The sequence below is a fragment of the Squalius cephalus genome (assembly GCF_949319135.1).
Source record: "Squalius cephalus genome assembly, chromosome: 3".
In the NCBI taxonomy this organism is placed as follows: domain Eukaryota; kingdom Metazoa; phylum Chordata; class Actinopteri; order Cypriniformes; family Leuciscidae; genus Squalius; species Squalius cephalus.
Genome location: NC_137124.1, coordinates 22,306,894 through 22,327,672, shown reverse-complemented (window position 1 = coordinate 22,327,672; position 20,779 = coordinate 22,306,894). Strand labels below are relative to the sequence as shown.

The window sequence follows — 20,779 nt, the reverse complement described above, 5'->3', positions numbered from 1 at the left end:
TATGTTTGAACCAGAAACTGATTCAGAAGTGGAAGGGCAAATTAAACATAATGGTAATTGATATGATTAGACGCATCGTTGGTTCACTGTAGTTTTAAGGAGAAAATACTCAGCAATGGTGTTGATGAATTTGCATATGGTTTGTCTTAAAGGGATAGTTCACTTTGAAATTAAATTTTGGTATGTTTTAGCTTACCTCAAGCAGAGGTGGGTAGAGTATCCAAAAACTGTACTCAAGTAAAAGTACAAGTACTTATAGAAATATTTACTCAAAGTAAAAGTAAAAGTAATAATCTTAATAGTTACTTGAGTAAGAGTAAAAAAGTATCCAATGAAAAAACTACTCAAGTAGTGAGTAACTAGTTACTTCGGATCATATAGGCCTATATATATATATATATATATATATATATATATATATATATATATATATATATATATATATATATATGAAGACTTCATGATGCAAAAGCCTCTGAGTGCCATCTGAAATTTTCTTCTAAAACAATCATTTGTATCAAGCTCGTATATTTAAGGTCAGTAAATTCACTTTAATGACAATTAATAGGTAGGCTACTTTTCATTGCCATTTAAGTGTGAACATAAACATACAAGCTTGATAAAAATGCTCTTTTAGAAGAAAATTTCAGACGGTATTAGAGGCTTTTGCATCTGAAGTCGTCATAAAATGATATTATTTAGATTTTGTTTATTTAAATGACTATTATTATCAGCTATCTTTGCAACGAGGTGTCTTTGTTTCCGCAGTAGTTTCAATTTTGATATTTTTAGGTCAAACCGTTCTTGTCTGTCAGTCATTTAATGCAGGTCTGTGGTCACTGTCTCAAAGAGCATGCACAGAGTTTGGACTAATTTGGACTCTGTGCATGCACTTTGAGACAGTGACCACAGACCTGCATTATAGGACTGACAGACAAGAACGGTTTGACCTAAAAATATCAAAATTGAAACTACTGCGGAAAAAAAGACACCTACATCTTGGATGCCCTTGAGGTAAGCTAACACATACCAAAATTTAAGTTCAAAGTGAACTATCCCTTTAAAGCATAATAAAAACGCCACATAGACAATATATAAACAACATTAAAAACTTGATTTTCACCACAGGGGGTCTTTAAAATGATTTCTGAAGGATCATGTGACACTTAATGGCTGCTAAAAATTCAGCTTTGCAATCACAGGAAGAAATTACTTTTTAAAATGGATTTTTTCTTCTTTTTTTAAAAAATAAATGCTGCCTTGGTGAGAAAAAAAATATATATACATATACTGAACCCAAACTTTTAAACAGTAGTGTATTTTTTTTTTCTGCTCATAAGGTAATTACTAGGTCTACTGACTAGACAAAATATCAGTGTGAATTTGAAATCAACTATGCCCACAGTTTCTCAGTTGAATGCAGTCCCTAAAACCTTGCCTTTGCATGAAGGATGATCTTTTCTGTATGTAATTGTCATAGTTTTTTACAGTAATATGCTCCTCATTCCTAACCTAGCTCATCTCTTCCTCTGTGTGGTTGTTTGCCATTACATTGTCCCTTGTCACCTCAAATCTAATACAAAATAATGGTTGTTTTGTCACTGTAAACTGTTGTCAATGTACCTACTAGTGTTAAACTTCCAGTCCTGACAAGTCCTCTCTCTCTCTCTCTCTCTCTCTCTCTCTCACTCACACACACACACACACACACACACACACACACACAAAATATTGCAAACTCTTAAAAATAGCAACGCAAAATGAAGCATGACTGGCTTAAATATGACATGCCAACCAGACGAGGACACAGCAGAGGTTTCCGAAATGAGGAAGAAAATGATGAACTGGTAATAACTGTTTATTTTACTGGCCTCTAGACATAATGTATCATCAGCTCAGTTTAAATAAATTCAACAGGTGCTGCTTTTCTGTCTCTCTCACACTCATAAACACATACAAATTGTTGGCAGGGGCAGCGTGTGGACAGATGCGGGGGACCCAGGGGGGTCATCTCCAGGTCAGGAAGCGCTTGGCTGTGGGGCGATGACGGACCCTGCGACTCGAGGTCACCAGGGGTCGCGCACATGGGCAGAGAGGAAATGCCAGCCAAGTGGCACTGTATAGGACCACACACGTACAAATGTTCGGCTAGAAGGAGAGGTGCCATGTTAAACACTCCTTACTGGAAGAGCTAGACTGAGAAGACATCCGCACTTCTTCAGCTGCTGGACACTTCTCAAGGAGCCTAACCACCAGAGAACACAACACACACAAACCTTGGATTAGAGTTCATCTCCGGTCGGACTCCTACTGGGGACTACTTGTCAGTCCACTAATCCAGTCCTCACAGTTCCTTACAGCAGAACGGACATTTGGTGGATATTTTCTTCACATGGGACGAAATCCACAGGACAAGGGCATGGCCAGTAAGGTTTGATTTGAGGTCTGAAAGCTGCATGTATAAACACTTGCAATGCTTTAAGAAGTTCTGGCAGCCTAACAGTCTCTCTCTTTGTCCCACATCCACCATTTCTGAATGAGAGAAAAGCTCTTACGTGTCTCTCTAACCATCATGAGCCTTCGTTTATGCTCATCAAAAATAGTAAAGTACAAAGAGGGAGAGATATAAAACAAGGAACCTAAAAGGGAAAGATACAGAGTGACAGTGATTTTATTAGGAATAGGAATCGTAAAGAATTTAACCATTTTAGTTATAATTCCTCTGAACGGTTTTGGTCCCGAGTAAAGTTTCTTTTATTTTTGGGTAAAATTAAAAAGCGATCCAATCGTCAAATTATGAGATATTCAATGATAAAATCACAACAACAAAATAAAATACTTTACAAACGTAAAACAAGTCTTGTAAAGGGTGTCATCTTTTTAATTACTTTTTTTTAGGCAGATTTAATTGAACCCAATATTTGGCCTTAAATATTAAACAACAACAATACCAATCAAAAATGTCCTTAATATTTATAAAATTCTACTGACAAACTTCATAATGTGTATCTTTAAGTACAAAATGTCATATAAGGAACCAGTCAGTAATTAAACTGAGTCTCACTGTAAGTTATAAGCTGTATGTGTTTGTTTCACTAAAAAAATCCAATTCATTAGAGTGATTTATTCAGGAATCAGACTACCGGTACATGGTCACATAGTATGTTTTTGATTCACTAAAAAGAACTGATTAATAAGAGTCATTTTTTCTATAATCTGACTACATTGTTCAAGCTTTAGATCCAAGAGTGGTCTCATGGTTCCTATGAACATGTAGTGCATGAAACTCTGTCAGTTTTATTTAAAGGGGCTATATGTAAAAAATGTCACGTATTAATTGCGAAACTAAATGTAATGAAACTTTAAAAAACTAGACCTTCCCCGACTTCCTAGGTCGTCTATGAAATATTGTAAACCCAGGTGGTTATTGCCGGGAAAATAAAAAGGATGTGACATTTATGGGCACTCCTGAGAGCCTCTCTTCCATTCTATGACACATGAAATGAACGCTTATACAATGTTCAGGATATTGCCAAAAGAGCTATTCTGTTCTGTAATGTCAGTGTGTCATGCAAAGAAAAGCAATTAATTCAAACTATGGTCTCACATTGTCAGATATAGTCTACAGTCTCAAATATACTTCATAATAAAACTATCATAACAGTGTAATTTCAAGTTAAGTCACCTTATTTATATAGCGCTTTCTACAATACAGATTGTTTCAAAGCAGCTTTACAACAGGAGAATGATGCATCTTGGCTGTTGTTCAGCTGAAATCAGTACAGTGTTGATTCAGTTCCGTTGTAAAGATCATCAATTATTAAATTAGTTAATTTCATCTATATAGCAGTTCTTAAAAAAAAGGGATGTCCTCGTCCAGCTCAGTTCAGTTCTCATACAACAGCGTCAGTAGTCAGATCAATAATATTGTTGAATATTAAGTGAATATTGAATATTATTAATTACTTCATCTGTCAACATGATGCTGGTGAATTGCAGAGCTTGTGCAAACATATCCACATCGCTATGCTCACATGCTTTCTTAACTGCTGCTTTCTCACTGCTGTCATTTTTATTGTGTGTTTATTTTGTTTCTAAGAGGAAAGCGTGCAGCACCTATTTACATATTCATCTAAACATCGCTCTAACTTCATTTGACCCCAAGCAAAAAGTGAAAAAAGGACTTCGCTGTGAGTATATCGGGGCATTATGTTACGTGTGCAGGAGTGCGAGCACAAGCAGCAAGTTGCTGGCTGCAGTTCACTTAACAGCCACCGGTGTCACAAGGGTTTCTAAATTCTCCAAATAGGAGAATAGCCCCTTTAAAAAATTAACATTTCTGGATTGAAAAAATAAATAAAAACTTGGTTGCCAACCATAGATTTTTTTTGTATTAAGTTCAATGTTTGGGACTAAAACTGGATACGCAAAGTTGTTCTTGTAAAAACGAAAATGAAGTCACAGACATTCATGAGGCTTCACCTGTAACGGCTGAGAAAGTCTTTGCCAGAACACTGAACACAGAGGGCCCTCTTTTCCTTCAGAGCTCTTCTCATGACCTGTGTGTGTGTGTGTGTGTGTGTGTGTGTGTGTGTGTGTGTGTGTGTGTGTGTGTGTGTGTGTGTGTGTGTGTGTGTGTGTGTGTGTGTGTGTGTGCGCAGGTATGACTGAAGGCTGCCTGTGCTCATGTGCATATAAAACAACCTTTATCCTGAACCATCCCAATTCACCACATAACATCAGTTAGAGCTGTAAATCATTTGTGCAACACTGAGGCATACAAACCATCTTCAGATAAAACATTGCATCTCAAAGGTTCAGCTAATCCATAGTTTTCACCCTAGTAATTTTATCTGACAGAATCAAGAAAAGTATGTGCCTCTTTCTGGTGGCCTGCTCAAAAAAATCGAAATCAAAAGAAGAGCAATGACAAACTTTCATCCTCTAATTCACTCTCGAACACCATTAAAAGTGCATTACCCTACCAGGCATTTTCTGTCACGTACCCTCTGACTGCACAGAAACAAGATCACTAATCGCTCTATACATTCAGTCAGGGAAAGGTGTGGAAAAATGGTGCTGCCGGTTCCATCTGACTGAGCTTGTAGACGTGCAACCCTTCTCACAGCCTTTAAGATGGAAAAGAACATGGCGTCTCTGTTTTGTTAATGGGACACAAAGGCACATTCCAGCTCCTCAATGCTGAAGGGCTTTACTGAGGCTGAGGCAAGAGTTTGCTAATGGCGTGTGGACAGACGGTTAAGGGGGGATATCCCCACTGCACTAAGCCAGCGCACACACACATATACACAAGGGAAATTCTTTCAGCCAGTGACGGCACACCAAAAAAGAGGCAAGGTAAATTGAAAAGTAGCATGGGTCAAAAATAAAGAAGTCACGCGCTTGACTATGAAGGACATACAATTGAATAGTAACAAAAAATATATATATTTTTTAAACTTACTGGAAAAGAACAAGATAAGTAAGGAAAGAAGTGAGTAGCAAGGGTCTCTTCATGGGGATAAAGTGAATAACAAAAGTAAAACAATTAACAAACAACTAGGTAAGACATTTGAAATTATTACAAGAAAAAAAAATTCTAAAATACTTTTTCAAATATATGAGTTAAGCATAAATCCCAACCCCAACTCCCACTCCCACCCCCAACTAAGAAAGCACTTATCAAAACAACAAAACAGAATTTTTTTTACTGGGTGCTTGTTAAAACACTATCAAGGCCAAAGTGCACTGTATTATGCTATGAACCACCTGCATCGGGAGTTAAATAAGTATATAGTTACATCTGTCCATATAGCTCAGTCAAGGTCAAAGTTTCTCTGGTGTGGAGCGATACTACAGTGCATATTTGTTTCTTAAGCTGGTGCTAAGTCTCTCACTCGCCCTGCTACGATACTCCACCTAAACAGAGTATGATTAACCTGGAGTATTGCGCAACAACCTGTTGAAGTAAGCAAACTATATTAACCCCACTGAGGGCTGCTATCTAGACTAGAGAATAATTATCAACCAGACTGTGCCCACTCTCTCTCACACTTTTACACTTGTTTCCCTCCCTTTTTTTTCTCTGACCCTCCGAATCCTGATATCCTCCGACATATTTTTTCTTTGTCACTTTACCAGTTTTCAACTTCAACTCCCTCCCTCTATTGTCCTTTCTCTCACTAATTCTCCAGTTCTGTTCTTCTCTGCAGGGAGAGACAGTGTGGCGACAGCTGAAGGCAACCCAGAGTACGGGTAGAGAGAACAGCCCAACTATTATCAATTACATAAATAAATACCAGAAATGCAGTAAAGCGTGCAGCAGGCCGACGCAGCCGGATGCAGCAATACGGCTGGAGCGGTGGCAGCGCATTTCACAACTTATGACTATTACCACACAGACTGACTGACAGATGTCCCATCATCTGCTCATCATCACTCGGCAATTGATCAGAAATGTGCATTTTATCAAAAACTGGACCACAATAAAACACAAACTGTTTAAATATAGACACCTTTCATCACTAACATAGCTTCCAGATTAACCAGTAGGCCTATTTTACAAATAAGAGAAAATACGGTCACACATTAATTTTATAGTCTTCAAAATCATTAAGTGGAAGTAGCAACAGATCTTTTATTCCCTATTGTGACTTACACATAAGTGTAACGGATTGTTGAAAAAGAAAAAAATATAGGACAGAGACCAGGTTCTATCCATTAGTTGTTATTTGGATGTTGAGATGTGGTTGTTGCACTCAAACATGAAGGTGAGCTTGCACACGATTTTGGAGGGATTTAAGTAGACTAAATATTAGAAGAAGTCCGGCATACGTCAGTTTTTTTTTATTTGTTTTTTTATAATTATTTATGTACAAATTTTGAAAGTGAATAGATGAATGGTTCACAATAAGATATATAACATGCACTTACAAAATAGATAGGGAGAATTTTCATTACATGCTGAATTAAAAATAAATAAAATGTTTGAGACATTATTCATCTCAATGGCAAAAAAATTTCCCAATTTAGCTTACCTGAATTCCCCCTAGTCCAACAATATAATGTGGCTTGCTGGTGAATTGGTTCATATTGGTCAAGAAACATTTAACAACATGCTGTTGGTTGTAATGATGACACTGCCTAACAAAATGTTTCACATATAAAAAAATATATATATAAAAAACCCAGTCGGGAGTATTAGCATCCTGCTGATGCCTACACATGCATCCCTCCTATTTCCATATAATTCACTGACATCTAAGATGACCACTGCCGTCGCTAGTGTTAACTCTGTGGCTTTATTTCTGGCTTTATCGCTTCTCCAGACTGGACTTAGCTTGGCGTTGAGTTACATGCTGCAGCTTGGCAGAGGTATTTCGAGAGCCCGGTCAAGCTGTTTTCAAAATGTATGGGATCCAAGAGAGAGCTGCAGAATAAACACTCACCTCCAGACTTGCTTCTAAACAATTTGGCAGAAAAGTAACACACAACAAAGTAAAGGCACAAAAAATGCTGGTAAAGTCTAATGAGGTGAGGGACATGATTCGCACGTGCCACAGACACTGGGCTCTGGCTCAGCCCAGCAATAAAACAGCCTTTCTGTATTAACAGACGGAAAAAAGTTCTCAAAGTCAACCGGTGAGACATCAAACTATGCACGGATGATGCAAATGCTTGTTGATACAGACCAAAGGAGTCAGCATCAAGAATTAAGGCCCATTAACACCAAGGACAATAACTATAAAGTTTTAATAATCATTCTAATTCTATGAGAATAAGGCCACACGATATTGCTGGAATCACTTTCAGAACAATTTTTTTTCCCAGCTGATGAACAATAAAAACATTGAGAGACAATCAGAATCCAACCGACTTTAAGGAGCTTGAGCATTTAAAACCACATAATAAAGACAGCATAACTGCATGCTCTCGCTTATAATAAAAAAGAATGCTATCGTGCATTGGCGTGGATGCTAATTTAGTTGTTATAGTTCTTTATAGTTTTAGCTCTTATTGTGAACGGGCCTTTAGTCAGTAATGGTAAAGCTTACTGTTTGACAGTATACTTACACATACTTAAATTACTTGTGTATTTTAATGTGGGAGGGCTCCTGAATTATCAGTGATTCAAATTTTAATTCAAAAATGAAGAAAATGTAACCGTAAAAAAAAATTCAGAAAGATATAATACTAGTGTCCGTTGTGCACTGCAAAAAAAAAAAAAAAAAAACTTCCGCAGTAGACTGTTGAGAAAGACATTTGTGGAAAGCCCTATATATAGAAAAGCACCTCAACTCACCTCAATATAAATGACTGGCTCAAAATCTACCTTTATGCTGCATGGGTTTAAAAGCAGGCTGGTATGGTTTTAAAGGCTGGCTGCATTCAATAATAGATGAGCAGCCCTCTCTTTATTAACCGCATGGGTCATTTAGTCCGTTACACTCACACAAAGTAGCCTACCCAAAAGCGGCCCAAGATGGACTTTGAGCTACAAAACTAAAAATCTCACCTATGAATTTCTGAAGAAATTTAGCTAATATTTGTTCTGTAATAATGATTACTTACTGCCAGTCATGTCCATCAAAACTACTTAATTTGGATTTTTCACCCTTAATCTTGAACATTTTGTACTGCAGCTTAGTGCTATGCTGTGAATAAAAGTGAGTGGATAAGGTGTGTTTCTGAGTCACAAAAGAGTTTATCATGGTTTGAAACTACATGATCAATGATCTTATTAACTTGAAGACTGAAAACAATTTTAGACTTGTTTTAGGCAGACAAATTATGGTTAGTTTACGTAAAATGCATGAACTAGACATGCGTCATTATTTTGCGGGATTGCTACATGTTGTTATTGGTATTTCTACAGTAATTCGTTTACTGAAAAAAAAAAAAAAAAAAAAAAAAAAAAAAACATGTAACGTTTAATAAGGACTTTTTAGATATGGGAGCCAAATACGTCTAGAACACCGTTTTCTACATTCAGTATGCACTTGTTCCCAGCATGAACTTGATTGTTAAAAGTTATTGTAGTAACTTACAGGTAATATGTGAAAGCGCTGAGGCCGGTGGGAACAGTGGTCAGTGCTCGTCCAGAACAGTCCGCTCCTCCGTCCTCATCGCAGCGGCACAGCGGAGAGCATGTGGCCGGAGTGGATTGTCCCTCTCCCGCAGTGGCTGACTGCCCCCCTATCCACAAGCCCAACACAAGCACTCGGACTGCCAGCAATGCCATTTTTCTCTTCATTTCGAGCCAAAAGACCCTCGAAGGCAAATGCGTTGTTTGTTTCGCCAGCAAACGGAGGTAGTGATAGTTCCTTCAACATAAGAACAAGTACAATATCAAGCTCTCAGAAGTCTTTAGGTTGAATTCGCTGGGTTTAATCAGATTTAGGCATGATGTGGGCGATTTAACGGACTAAAATTAAGCTACAGCATGTCTTATTGTTTGTGAGTGCCCAAAAGAAACGTTATGCTATCTGCTTTTCTTTCAGCCATGATCGGTGTAAATAAGTGCTCTTACCTAATGCCCGCGAACGATAAGCAGATCGGGCCAGTCAACGGTCATTCTGCGCGGAGTCTCGAGCTTCACGCCTCCAAAAACACAAAATAAACACCTTTAGCTTAGATTCCCGGGTCTAAACAAACGGGGCTCCAGATTGGCGTGATTCGCTAAGCGTCAGCTTCCAGGAAAACACTCACAAAACCGCGACAAACACAGCGGTTACAACAGCATTTTCACTCTCTCCCTCTCTCTGATTTGTTTCCTGTAGAAAACACGGTCAGCTCTCAATCGAGCCTCACGTTTCCCCCCCCCTCTCTCTCTCTCTCTCTCTCTCTCTCTCTCTCTCTCTCTCTCTCTCTCTCTCTCTCTCTCTCTGCAGGACAGCCAGTGAGGTGCTGAATATGTTAATACAAACCTACATATTAATGATTTCTCGACGTCAGTTATATAGTGTGAAGCCGAAAAGTAGCCAACTTGTGACTGTGAAATATTTACATAATCAAGAAATGGGTTTAATAATAAACCCATTAATTGGGGCGTGGTTAAAACTACACAAATGTGGTGTTTACTATTCACACTAGGGGTGTAAATCGGACAGTTCATCACGATACGATACGATATCGATTCTCTCAGCCAGCGATACGATATTTTCCGATACTTCAAAAAATTCCACGATACGATTCGATTCGATTCGATTCAGGGCTATATCGATCGATTAATCGATATTTAGATATTATGTTCACACAACCAGTTACGTTTTTATTAACTCACAAATGCAATCAAAATATATAACATGAACGTTTAATTAAACTCTTTGAAAATTGCACACCCTCTCCCAATTGGGACATTTATAACAGAAGTGGTCATTTGCAAGTAATCCGTTCTAGTTCATTTTCATAAATCATGTTTTTATTATTATTGTGCATCCAAGTAATATCAATCAAACTGCAGCTGGGTTGTTTTGATTAATAATAATAACTTAAAAAATACAGGGAAAATACAAAATTAAAGTTAATTGAAAGTATGCTTTAATATGTTAAAAAAAAAATTTTTTTTTTTTTTTTAGCAGAGCAGATACATTCACATTTCATCTTTCTGAATCAAACAAAACCAAGTAATTGCTATGATAAATAATACAACACTCGGTTAATCTTCATAACGTTAATCTCCTCAGCTGACATATAGACGCCTAACAAACTTTGTTGTTGTGATAACGTACACGCAGTACAGAGAGCTTTTCCCTCACCACTAAACGAGCTGCTTTAGTAAGGTTCCGTGAAAATGTTTCAGGTTTTATTTTCCTTTTACGCCCTGAAGAAGATATCACGAGTTCATTGAAATTATCCATCCTCGATCACTTTTAGTCAGCTTTGACCCAGCGCGTCTTTTCAAAGTGACTGACCTGAATACTGCGCGCTGAGTCGCTAAAACGGACTTATCGTGTTGTGTTCACCAACAAGGGTGCGAGTGCTTGTCTGTTTCTGCTGTAAAACATATGAACTCGCGATGCCTTGACAGCGGACAATACCGACTTTTGTAAAAATAAACTTGTTTAGGGATTAGTCAGTCTTGTCAGGCGTCTTTTTCAGATGAGGAAATTAACGTTACACACCGGCAGGCGGTTGGTGAGTAAACGAAAATGTGCGCTTTGGCGGAAGAATGTTACGTGAGAATGTGGAGAGTGTAAAAATAAAGTTGTATATCGATATTTTAAGTGTGGAATCGATGCATCGTATCGTTAGACGTTATATCGATGCATCGATCCATATCGATGTATCGTTACACCCCTAATTCACACCCTGTTTTGCGCAAAATCGCATATGAAAAATATTGGCATAGGCTACAAACAGCTCATTTGGACTACAACCCGTTTTTCCCCTGGTCTTATGAAGTCACAATGTCACTCATTTAAATAACCTGCACCCACAGAATAGCTACACCAAAAAAGGGAGTGAGGCCTGGTTGAGCTGTGCTAGAGAAGATGAAGAGTGTTGCTGCTATCTCGAAGAGATGCTGTTTTTCCACCCCATTTCCAAAACCCCTCTGTTTGGCCTTCTTAGGTGGACAAAATTAGAGTGGTTAAAATTTACTTATTTTCTGCATGATTCTCTTGTTCATTAACATTGTCAGGGTCTGAATCGGGCTCGAACTGATTTGAAATTGACGCCATCCTTAATATTTGAGCAGAACTCGCTGTTATGGAGGGGAACTTTTCTCGAACACATGCTACGCGGTGCCGTTCACAACTCATTGGGCCAGCTAACCAATGACAGCACATTTCGTATTTAAGAAGGCGGGGCTTCATCAAAACAGGAACTAACAATGTGTTGGAGCCAGACTGGGGAGAGAAGTGCTGCAATAATGTAAAATATGTGGAAAATAATTAATTTTTTGAACAATCAAGAATGAAAACATTCTAGTACACCCAAAAACAAAATCAAGACTTCGTAAAAGGGCATAATAGGACCCGTTGCATTGTATTCAATTTGCACATTCGATCAGTTCTTGCTTCCTCTGGGAATCGAACCCATGACCTTGACTTTGCTTGTGCCCTGCTCTACTGTTGGAGCTACTGAAAGAAAATATGCACCATACTGAGAGCACTGCATAACACTGGCCTCTATAGAGAGTGTTCCCAAAAAAGCCATTTCTTAAAAGAGACAGCCAAGATAGATAGACAGCCAGAATTCAAAGTCAAGTCAAGTCATCTTCATGTATATAGCGCTTTTAACAATGTAGATTGTTCCAAATGAGCTTTATAGTGATAATAGGAAATTAAAGTTAGCCTACAGAGATTGTTTTGGCTTTATAGCACCTCAAGAATAAAGTTATTGTCCAGCTAATGTTAGTTTTGATTGATTCAATTCCGTCACAACGATCGTTAGTTATTAACTTATGGGCCGCTAACACAACACCGTTTAAACAGAAAACTCTTCAAGTTCTCTCTACGCAAACTTTAAAAACGCGAACCTGTGAGAACGCTGATGGCGTGCACATGCGTATTACAAGTTCAGTCTATATAGGTATGTGCGTTTTAATATATATGCGCAGGCGTGTAATCCTTCCCTACAAACCAACCCTCAACAAACTACTTGTCTGGCCTTAAAATGTATAATACAGAATTTTTTTCGCTTCCGCGTAGCCACGTGAACCGTAATTATCCCGATAACGCTTTATCTGTAGAGAGGTAAAGGGAGGGGAGGGAGGATTTCACAGGGGAAAGACTAGTTGACACTTCAGGACTGCGTTGTTGTCACGTCCAGGCGCAGGTCCTTCATCAGATCTGGATACGGCCTGGATGACTGCGGTAAACCTCGGGATAAACAGAGAGACTAATATTAGCGTAGATGCCATTCTTTTTCTGATGTAACGAGTACATCAGGATTTATGGGGAGTGTTCCCGGTTCCGGCTGATCTAATCTGTGCAGCCTAACATCAAATAATAGAAGTCTATAAAGTCTTATGTGTAAAACCTCTTCAAACAGAAACGAGTTCAAAACCTGCTCCTGACTATTCAATTCTGCACATATTTTATAAATATTATATAAATTATCAAGGTAAGTTGGTAAGTAACACTTTTATCCAAACCAAATTACAAATGAGGAAAATCACACACACCCACAATTACTATACAAAAACTAGAGCATACGTGTATATGAAAAAAGAAAGGGAAAAAAGAGAAAGATAAAAGACATTAAAAATAAATGATTTGCTTCGAAAGAGCTTTAAAACATCACATGTAATAGATGTGGAATCTTTAATTAAGTGAAACGAGAAATGTCTAAATACTTTTGCAAGGTATTGTATGTTTAAAGCATTATTTGCAGATATATAGAGTGCTATTTTTCCTTTTGGACTCTCCAAAGTTTAGAATTAATTCATATTTGCTATGAATACTAGCAATTCTTGCTGCATATTAGCACAAACTGTCTGTGATAACATAAGATAATTCCTCTCTTAGTCTGCCAATGCTCCTGTTTTTCTCAGCTTTATAAGCCATAATAAAGTTTTCATAAATGTCTGCACAGCTACAGATTGCTGCACCACCCATGGGATTACATGGCACTGACTCATAAGGGTAAAAGGAGAAAGACAGAGAAAAAAAAAAATAGCTTAATGTTTTGGCCAGAGTACGTGTGCTTTGTAAGTTCTTCCATGTTACCTCCTCGATACAAGCTCTACTCCACTGACGTCAGGTTTATCTGAAATCATTAAAGCTTGCTTTTATAGGCATATATTTGTCCAGACTGTAGCTCTTTATCTTATCTGCCAAATGCTACGCCTCGCACCATTATCATTCTATTGCATTTGACTATGTTATTTTGCAGTGTTTTATCACAATTTCTGTTATGCCCAGATGCCTACAGGGACAGATTTTTCCATGGAGTTGCATTTAACCTTGCATTGACCAAATGTAAACAGAAAAAACAGAAAATGGTCTCAAGTGAACTGGCACTCCTTTTTAGGATAAAAATATATCTTCCCATACTGTTAACATTGTCAAACTTATGAAGGTGCCCTGGGAAATAAATGTTTTGTTTTTAGTATATTGTTTTGATGTTCATCTGATTTAGTCACTAATAGAGGTATGCTTTGGGTATGTGAGTAAGGTCTGTTGAATTCATATGCTCTGTGTGTCAGCAGCCACCATCAAGTTTGCATGTTTGGGAAACAGAACAGCATCGGAGCTCATCCAGCTCCTGTGTCAAAATCTGTCATCACTTTCTTTAATTGATTGTGTGAGTATGGAAATATGACATACATAGAGTAATTGATGACCTAGCGGTTACACAAGATCAATTCATAGAGGCAGGAATATTGTCATTTTGACACTGGGGTTCAATCTGATTGTCGATATGTGCAGCAGCAGTGGCCTCAGTTCCCAAGGGCAGGATGGGCCCACGAGGCAAAAAGTTTTCATGCAAATGCAATTTGCATTAGCAATAGTGGCAAGTGACCAGTGAAAAGGCACTTGTGCAACTTGTTGTGATAGATGGCCCAAAGAGGAAATGACATGGGTGAGAACACATTTGAATGCCACATATCAAGATCCCACGGCAAATAGACAGTGACTATCAAAACAGGGTTATCATAGTTGTGAAATGGGGAGAGGGAGATATAAGTTCAACTATTGTTATATCTACCTTAATTGATTAGACCTGATTTATAAAGATGAACACAGATAATATGCTTTTTGTCAAATAATTTTTGTCAAACTTTTCAGAGCTTGAAGATTTTCTTTTTAAAGGAGTCATAACCTGCAAATTTCACTTTTCCACGAGAATCAATGTATGTTATGATTGCATAATGATTATACACTGGCCGGGAAGCCGATATTTAAAAGTGAAGCGTTTGTTTACCTCAGGGTTTGTAAAATAGCCCACGTGCACGCGCACTAAAAAACGAGATTTTGATTTCAGCCCCGTCTTGACGTCAAGACGGGGCAGGATATACCATATATGGACACCGCAGCAGGAAGCCCGCCCTTCCCCTCTCCCCCTCATATTCAGTTCAGTCGCGAAAGATGGAGAAACCGAGTGCACACGTGAGTTGCTCTGTGGTTGACTGCCAGAAACAACATGCGAATGTGTTTTCTATACCAAAAACGGACCAAACTATCAGGGACCAGTGGATAAAATTCATTTTTAATGACGCTGTCCCAGCAACACTTTCAACTGGCTTATTGTTCGGTGTCTGCGCTAAACATTTTACGCCGGAATCATTCACAAATTTGGGCCAATATCAGGCGAAGTTGGCCACGAAGCTCCGTTTGAAAAAAGGTGCCATTCCAACCATCCGGGACTTGCCTGAAATTGAAACGGTAAGACTGTTTTTATTGCTCTACTGTGTGTAACAAACAGCAGCTAACTACTAATGCGGCTATTGTATGTAACGTTAGCTTCAAGGTAAACACGGGGAATGGAGTCTACGTCCACGACAGCCAAAACATCGCATCAGATCTCGCGAGACAATAATGCCTTCAGAAATAAAGGTTTTAGGAGCTCTGTTTTTATTTATTTTTTCCACTTTTATTTTTTAGAAGGGCATGAAAGACTATAATACAGCAGTAGGTATCCAAATTAAGACTAGGTTATGACTCCTTTAAATTATCAAAAAGTACATTAAAGTTGGCATGAAACTAATGTTTTGCCATGACAACTCTCTGAGAGATTGGAATGGTAATGGATGTGGGAATGTTAATGTATTTGGTCTTGGCGGAACAGATCAGCTCGGCTGCTGCTACTGATAATGATTATTGCTGCTGCTGAAGAGCAAATAAGACCTGCCACTGCCAATACTTTCACAAACATGCTGCTGTGAGCATCAATCCAAGATGGCAGCCGAGCCACACCTATGTGTGGATCTCAGTGTTTGAGATCGCAAGATTTTAGTTTTTTTTCTGTGATGTTTTATGTCTTTTAAACTCAAATGAGTATACTCTCGAGAAACAGGACATTCTCTTCCATGCTGGGATTATTTTAATAGCATATAAGGCTGAATTTTGAACTTAAAACCTGGACATTGATCACCTGATAGCCCTGCTTGCTAGCCACCACCTGGATGCCCTGCTAGCAGCCTGCTACAGGTAGCCCTGCTTGTTAGCCTGCTGCAGATAGCCTTGCAGGTAGTCACCACCTGCATGATCTATTGCTAGCCTGCTGCTGGAATTACTGCTGCTAGCCTGCTTTCAGTAGTCCTGCTTGCTAGCCGCCTCTTGGATGCCCTGCTGCTACCCTGCTACTGGTAGCTCTGCTGCTATAGCCTGCTGTTGGTAGCCTTGCTTCATAGCCTGCTGCTGGTAGCTTTGCCTGCTAGCCATCACCTGGATGCTCTGTTGCTAGCCTGTTGCTGGTAGCTACCATCTGGATGCCCTGCTGCTAGCTGCCCTTGCTAGCTACTACCTGGATCCTGCTGCTAGCTCCACTTGCTAGCCACCTTCCGGATGCCTTGTTGCTGGCCCCACTTGCTAGCCACTACCTGGATGCTCTGCTGTCAGCCCCTCTAGCTAGCCACCACCTGGATGCCCTGCTGCTAGTTTTGTTACTGATAGCCCTACTCCTAGCCTGCTACTATCAGCCTTGCTTGCTAGCTATCACCTGGAAGCCTCCCTGCTAGCCTCCACTCTATAGCCCTGACTTTTTGACTTCAAGCTACTGTTCACCCCGGTTAAGGCTGTCTTCAACTAAACCTGGTAACTTGACATCATGCATTTTTTTTATACTCTTCATACTTTTACAGTCTAGTCCTATACTAGATGAATTTAATATGCCCAAAATGAGAAGTAGTATACTGATACAGTTAAATTATGGTCATTTCTCAATTTCATCTACAAGTCATTATGAGATGTACCGCCAGAAAATCAACCTGTGTAACCAAAAAAATTGTTCACAAATTAATAACACCCTGTATCTCCAGAACTTACTGTTGTTAAATGATCATTTTGCTGTCTCAGATTACTCTTTTTCTCAGTTCATAGAGGACAGTGGTAATGATAAATATTACCCAGCCAAACAAAAACTACGTTGTTTGATTATGCTTTTATTGATGTTATCTGGTAATGTTCAGCCCAATCCTGGTCCTGTTCTTGGTCTTCGTAATACTTTGCAATCCTTAGCCACTCCTTCAGATTTCAAAAGCAGACATGGCCTTGGTTTTATACATTTAAACGTTAGAAGCCTAGTCCCTAAAATGGATATGATTAAGATCTGGGCTAATACAACCAATGCTGATATCATTATTATCTCTGAAACCTGGCTTAAAAAATCTGTATCTGATGAACTTATTTCTATTGAAGGTTTTAAAGTTTATAGAACTGATCGGGTTGGCAAAGGAGGTGGGGTTGCCATATATGTGAAATCCAAGTTTATAAGCTTGGTAACCCTGTCACTAACTAAAGCTAAACAGTTTGAAATTCTGACCGTGAAAGTGAATATTTCAAAAGACGCTGATATTACAGTAGTTGGGTGCTATAGACCTCCATCTGCTTCAAAGGATGCTTTCCAATCTATATCCGAAATATTACATGAAATTAATGATTCTGAATTTATTCTTATGGGTGATATGAATTGGGACTGGCTGTCTGGGAACTCTGATTGTTTTAAAGACTTATGTAATGACTTAAATTTAGTGCAACTTATTAAGGAACCGACAAGAATAAATCCCAAAGCAGAAATAAAATCTACTCTCCTAGATCTAATCGTAAACAAACTCAGTTCATAAATATAGCCTACCTCAACTGCCGTATTTTGTAATGACGTCAGTGACCATTGTGCAGTCGCTTGTGTAAGAAATACAAAAATCCCTAAGGTAAAACTGCGCATGATCCTAAAAAGACATTTTAAAAGTTTTGAACAACAGGCTTTTCTGCATGATCTGTATCATAGTGAACTCAGCAGGGTGTCCTTGTTTTCGGATGTTGAAATGGCATGGGATTTTTTTCATTCAAATTTTATTTCCATTGTAAATAAATATGTACCAATCAAAAAGTTTAGGATCAGTGGTAAGGACAATCATTGGTTTTCAGACAGCCTATCAGAGCTAATCTGTTTGAGAACTAGATAAGCCAGATTTTCCGACTCTTCTGCTGATTGGACTGCATTTAGAACTGTAAGAAACAAGTGTACTTTGATGATTAGAAAGTCCAAATCTGAGTTTTCTTTTTAAGTCATTCACAGAAAACTTAAACAATCCTTTAAAGTTTTGGAAATCAATTAAATCTTTGTCAGGTGCACGTGTGACCTCAAACCTCCCAGAACAGATTCTTATTGGTTCAGATGAAATAAAAGACAAAGCAGTCATAGTCAATCAGTTTAATAAACACTTTATTCAGGCTGGATTCATATTTAATCAAACCGTAAATAAATCTGTCCCATGTCCTGTCATGTCAGCATCTGAAAATGTAAATCGGGAATTATTTAATTTTAAACCGATTTCAGTTTCAGAAGTTCATAAGGCCCTCAGAGACATTGACCACAAAAAGTCAGCAGGTACAGATAATCTGGATCCATTTCTGTTAAAAGTGGCAGCTGATATTATTGCTGAGCCCATAGCGCATATTTTTTATTTGAGTCTTCTTTCTAACTCCATTCCTAAAAGTTGGAAAGCAACCTATGTTCTCCCTTTACATAAAGGTGGAGACCCATCAGAATTGAATAATTACCGTCCAATATCAAAACTTTCTGTTTTGTCAAAGATCTTGGAATCATTTGTGAATGTACAGTTAAAACAGTATTTGTCTGACAAAAATATTTTAAATAATTTTTAGTCAGGGTTCAGAAGTGGCCATAGCTCTATCACTGCTGCTACATTAGTGACAAATAATATTATTGGGGCCTTAGATAAGAAGCAACATTCTGCTGCATTATTTGTTGATCTTTCTAAGGCATTTGATTTGGTTGATCATGGATTGTTATTGACCAAACTACGTTCAGTTGGTTTAAGTGAGAAGGCTGTTGCATGGTTCCAGAATTATTTTGTAGATCGTACTCAATGTGTTTATGCTGAAGGTTATAAATCTGATTTTCTTGAGATAACTAAAGGTGTCCCTCAAGGATCAATCTTAGGACCCATTCTGTTTTCAATTTTTATAAATGATTTGGATAGAGATGTTCAAGCCAAATTACATTTAAATGCTGATGATACATGGTTTACACCCAGGCTTCCACCATTTCAGTAGCAGTGCAGGAACTTCAGACTGCATTTCAGGCATTGCAATACACATTATTGAGTCTAAAACTGGTTTTAAATACACAGAAAACAAAGTTTATGGTTTTCTCAAAAGCTCGAGCACAGCTACTCGACAATTGTGGCCTTTTGTCATTGGATGGGAAATCAATTGAGAGAGTGTCTTCATAAAAGTACTTGGGGATATGGATAGATAAGCTTTCCTTCAATGAACATAATACTGCTTTAGTTAAGAAACTTAAAGTCAAGCTCGGCTTCTATTACAGAAACAAATCTTGCTTTACTTTTAGTGCTAAGAAGAAACTTGTGGAAGCTACTTTTCTGCCTGTAATTGATTATGGAGATATATTGTACATGCATGCTGCATTTTCCATCCTACGTCATGTTGATTCAGTTTACCATGCATCACTAAGATTTATTACAAATACAAAGCCCCTTACCCATCACTGCATTCTTTATGATTTAGTTGGTTGGACATCACTTAAAATTCGTAGACAACAGCACTGGTATATCTTTATTTATAAAGCTATACTTGGCAAATTTCCACTGCCTCTGTTACCTCCTTTCTGTTTGCTCAGCTACGCTCCTCAAAGTGGTTGCTTTTTAATGTGCCACGAGTTACAACCGAATTGGGAAAAACTGCTTTTTCTTATTTAGCATCTTGGGGGTGGAATAATCTACAAAAAGAGCTAAAGCTGGAAACCCTTATGCCCATAAATGAATTTAAAACTACTGTAAAGAGTGTTGTGATGGAGACATGTTCTTGTTTTTCTTAAGAGTCTCATTGTGTTTTATATTTTTATTTTTAACATTTTGTACTTCTTTTATCGTGAAAATGTAATTTGGTGTTTGTTATGTATGTATTTGTTGTGATTTGCCTGCTACCTTGGCCAGGTCTCTCTTGTAAAAGAGATTCTGAATCTCATTGGGACCTCCTGGTTAAATAAAGGTAATAATGTAAGACATGCTGCTGCTGCATATATAACACATGAAATACCCCCATAGCAGATCTATACAGGTGGAGCTGGGGAAGATGGAGGGTTTCTGAAAGCGCGCTGCAGACTGCTAACAGCAAACAATTGCAAGTATTTTAATGTTGAGCAGCAGCTCATTGACCGTTGATGCCACAGCGACCAATCAGCTGCACTATGTAGATAACAATGTGATCGCAAATTGAGTTAAGGACCTATCAGCCTGCACCATCTAGAGTTTCATGACAGAACTTGTATTTGTGATGGTCTTCTCTTCCCTATGTGGCATATATCACCCTGCGTCATAATGTCCATACTATCCATCCTAAACAGTATGTGAGATTAAAATAAGTGTGTCCCAAAGCATAGTGTGTTAAAAAGAGTATGCCAGAAGTCCCCAGATGGTCTACAATTTCTGGTGGATTTACGAAGTGTGGATCCGTGCACACTCTAACAGCTTATATTGCCTACAACCCATTGCGCTTTGGAGGAGGAACTACAAACATGAGTAAAAAGTGTTAAAAAAAACTACAAAACATGGCGGATAAACGAGTCCAATGGTGAGAGGTTTAGATAAAGGTTTGCGTGACTAATCAAAGTTTAACCTGATAAA

The 20,779-nt window shown here is 38.3% G+C and overlaps 1 protein-coding gene across 1 annotated transcript in view; it reads right to left on the bottom strand.

The window, feature by feature from the left end:
• lgr4 (leucine-rich repeat containing G protein-coupled receptor 4) overlaps positions 1-9,849 on the bottom strand; it is a 63,085-nt gene extending 53,236 nt beyond the window's left edge. The window contains exons 1-2 of the mRNA XM_079866899.1: positions 9,530-9,849; positions 9,048-9,323 (exon numbers count right to left, since the gene is read on the bottom strand). Coding sequence (XP_079723025.1) covers positions 9,048-9,253 — 206 coding nt within the window. The 5' untranslated portion in view covers positions 9,254-9,323; positions 9,530-9,849. The remainder of the gene's footprint in view (positions 1-9,047; positions 9,324-9,529) is intronic.
• Between the last annotated feature and the right edge of the window lie 10,930 nt (positions 9,850-20,779).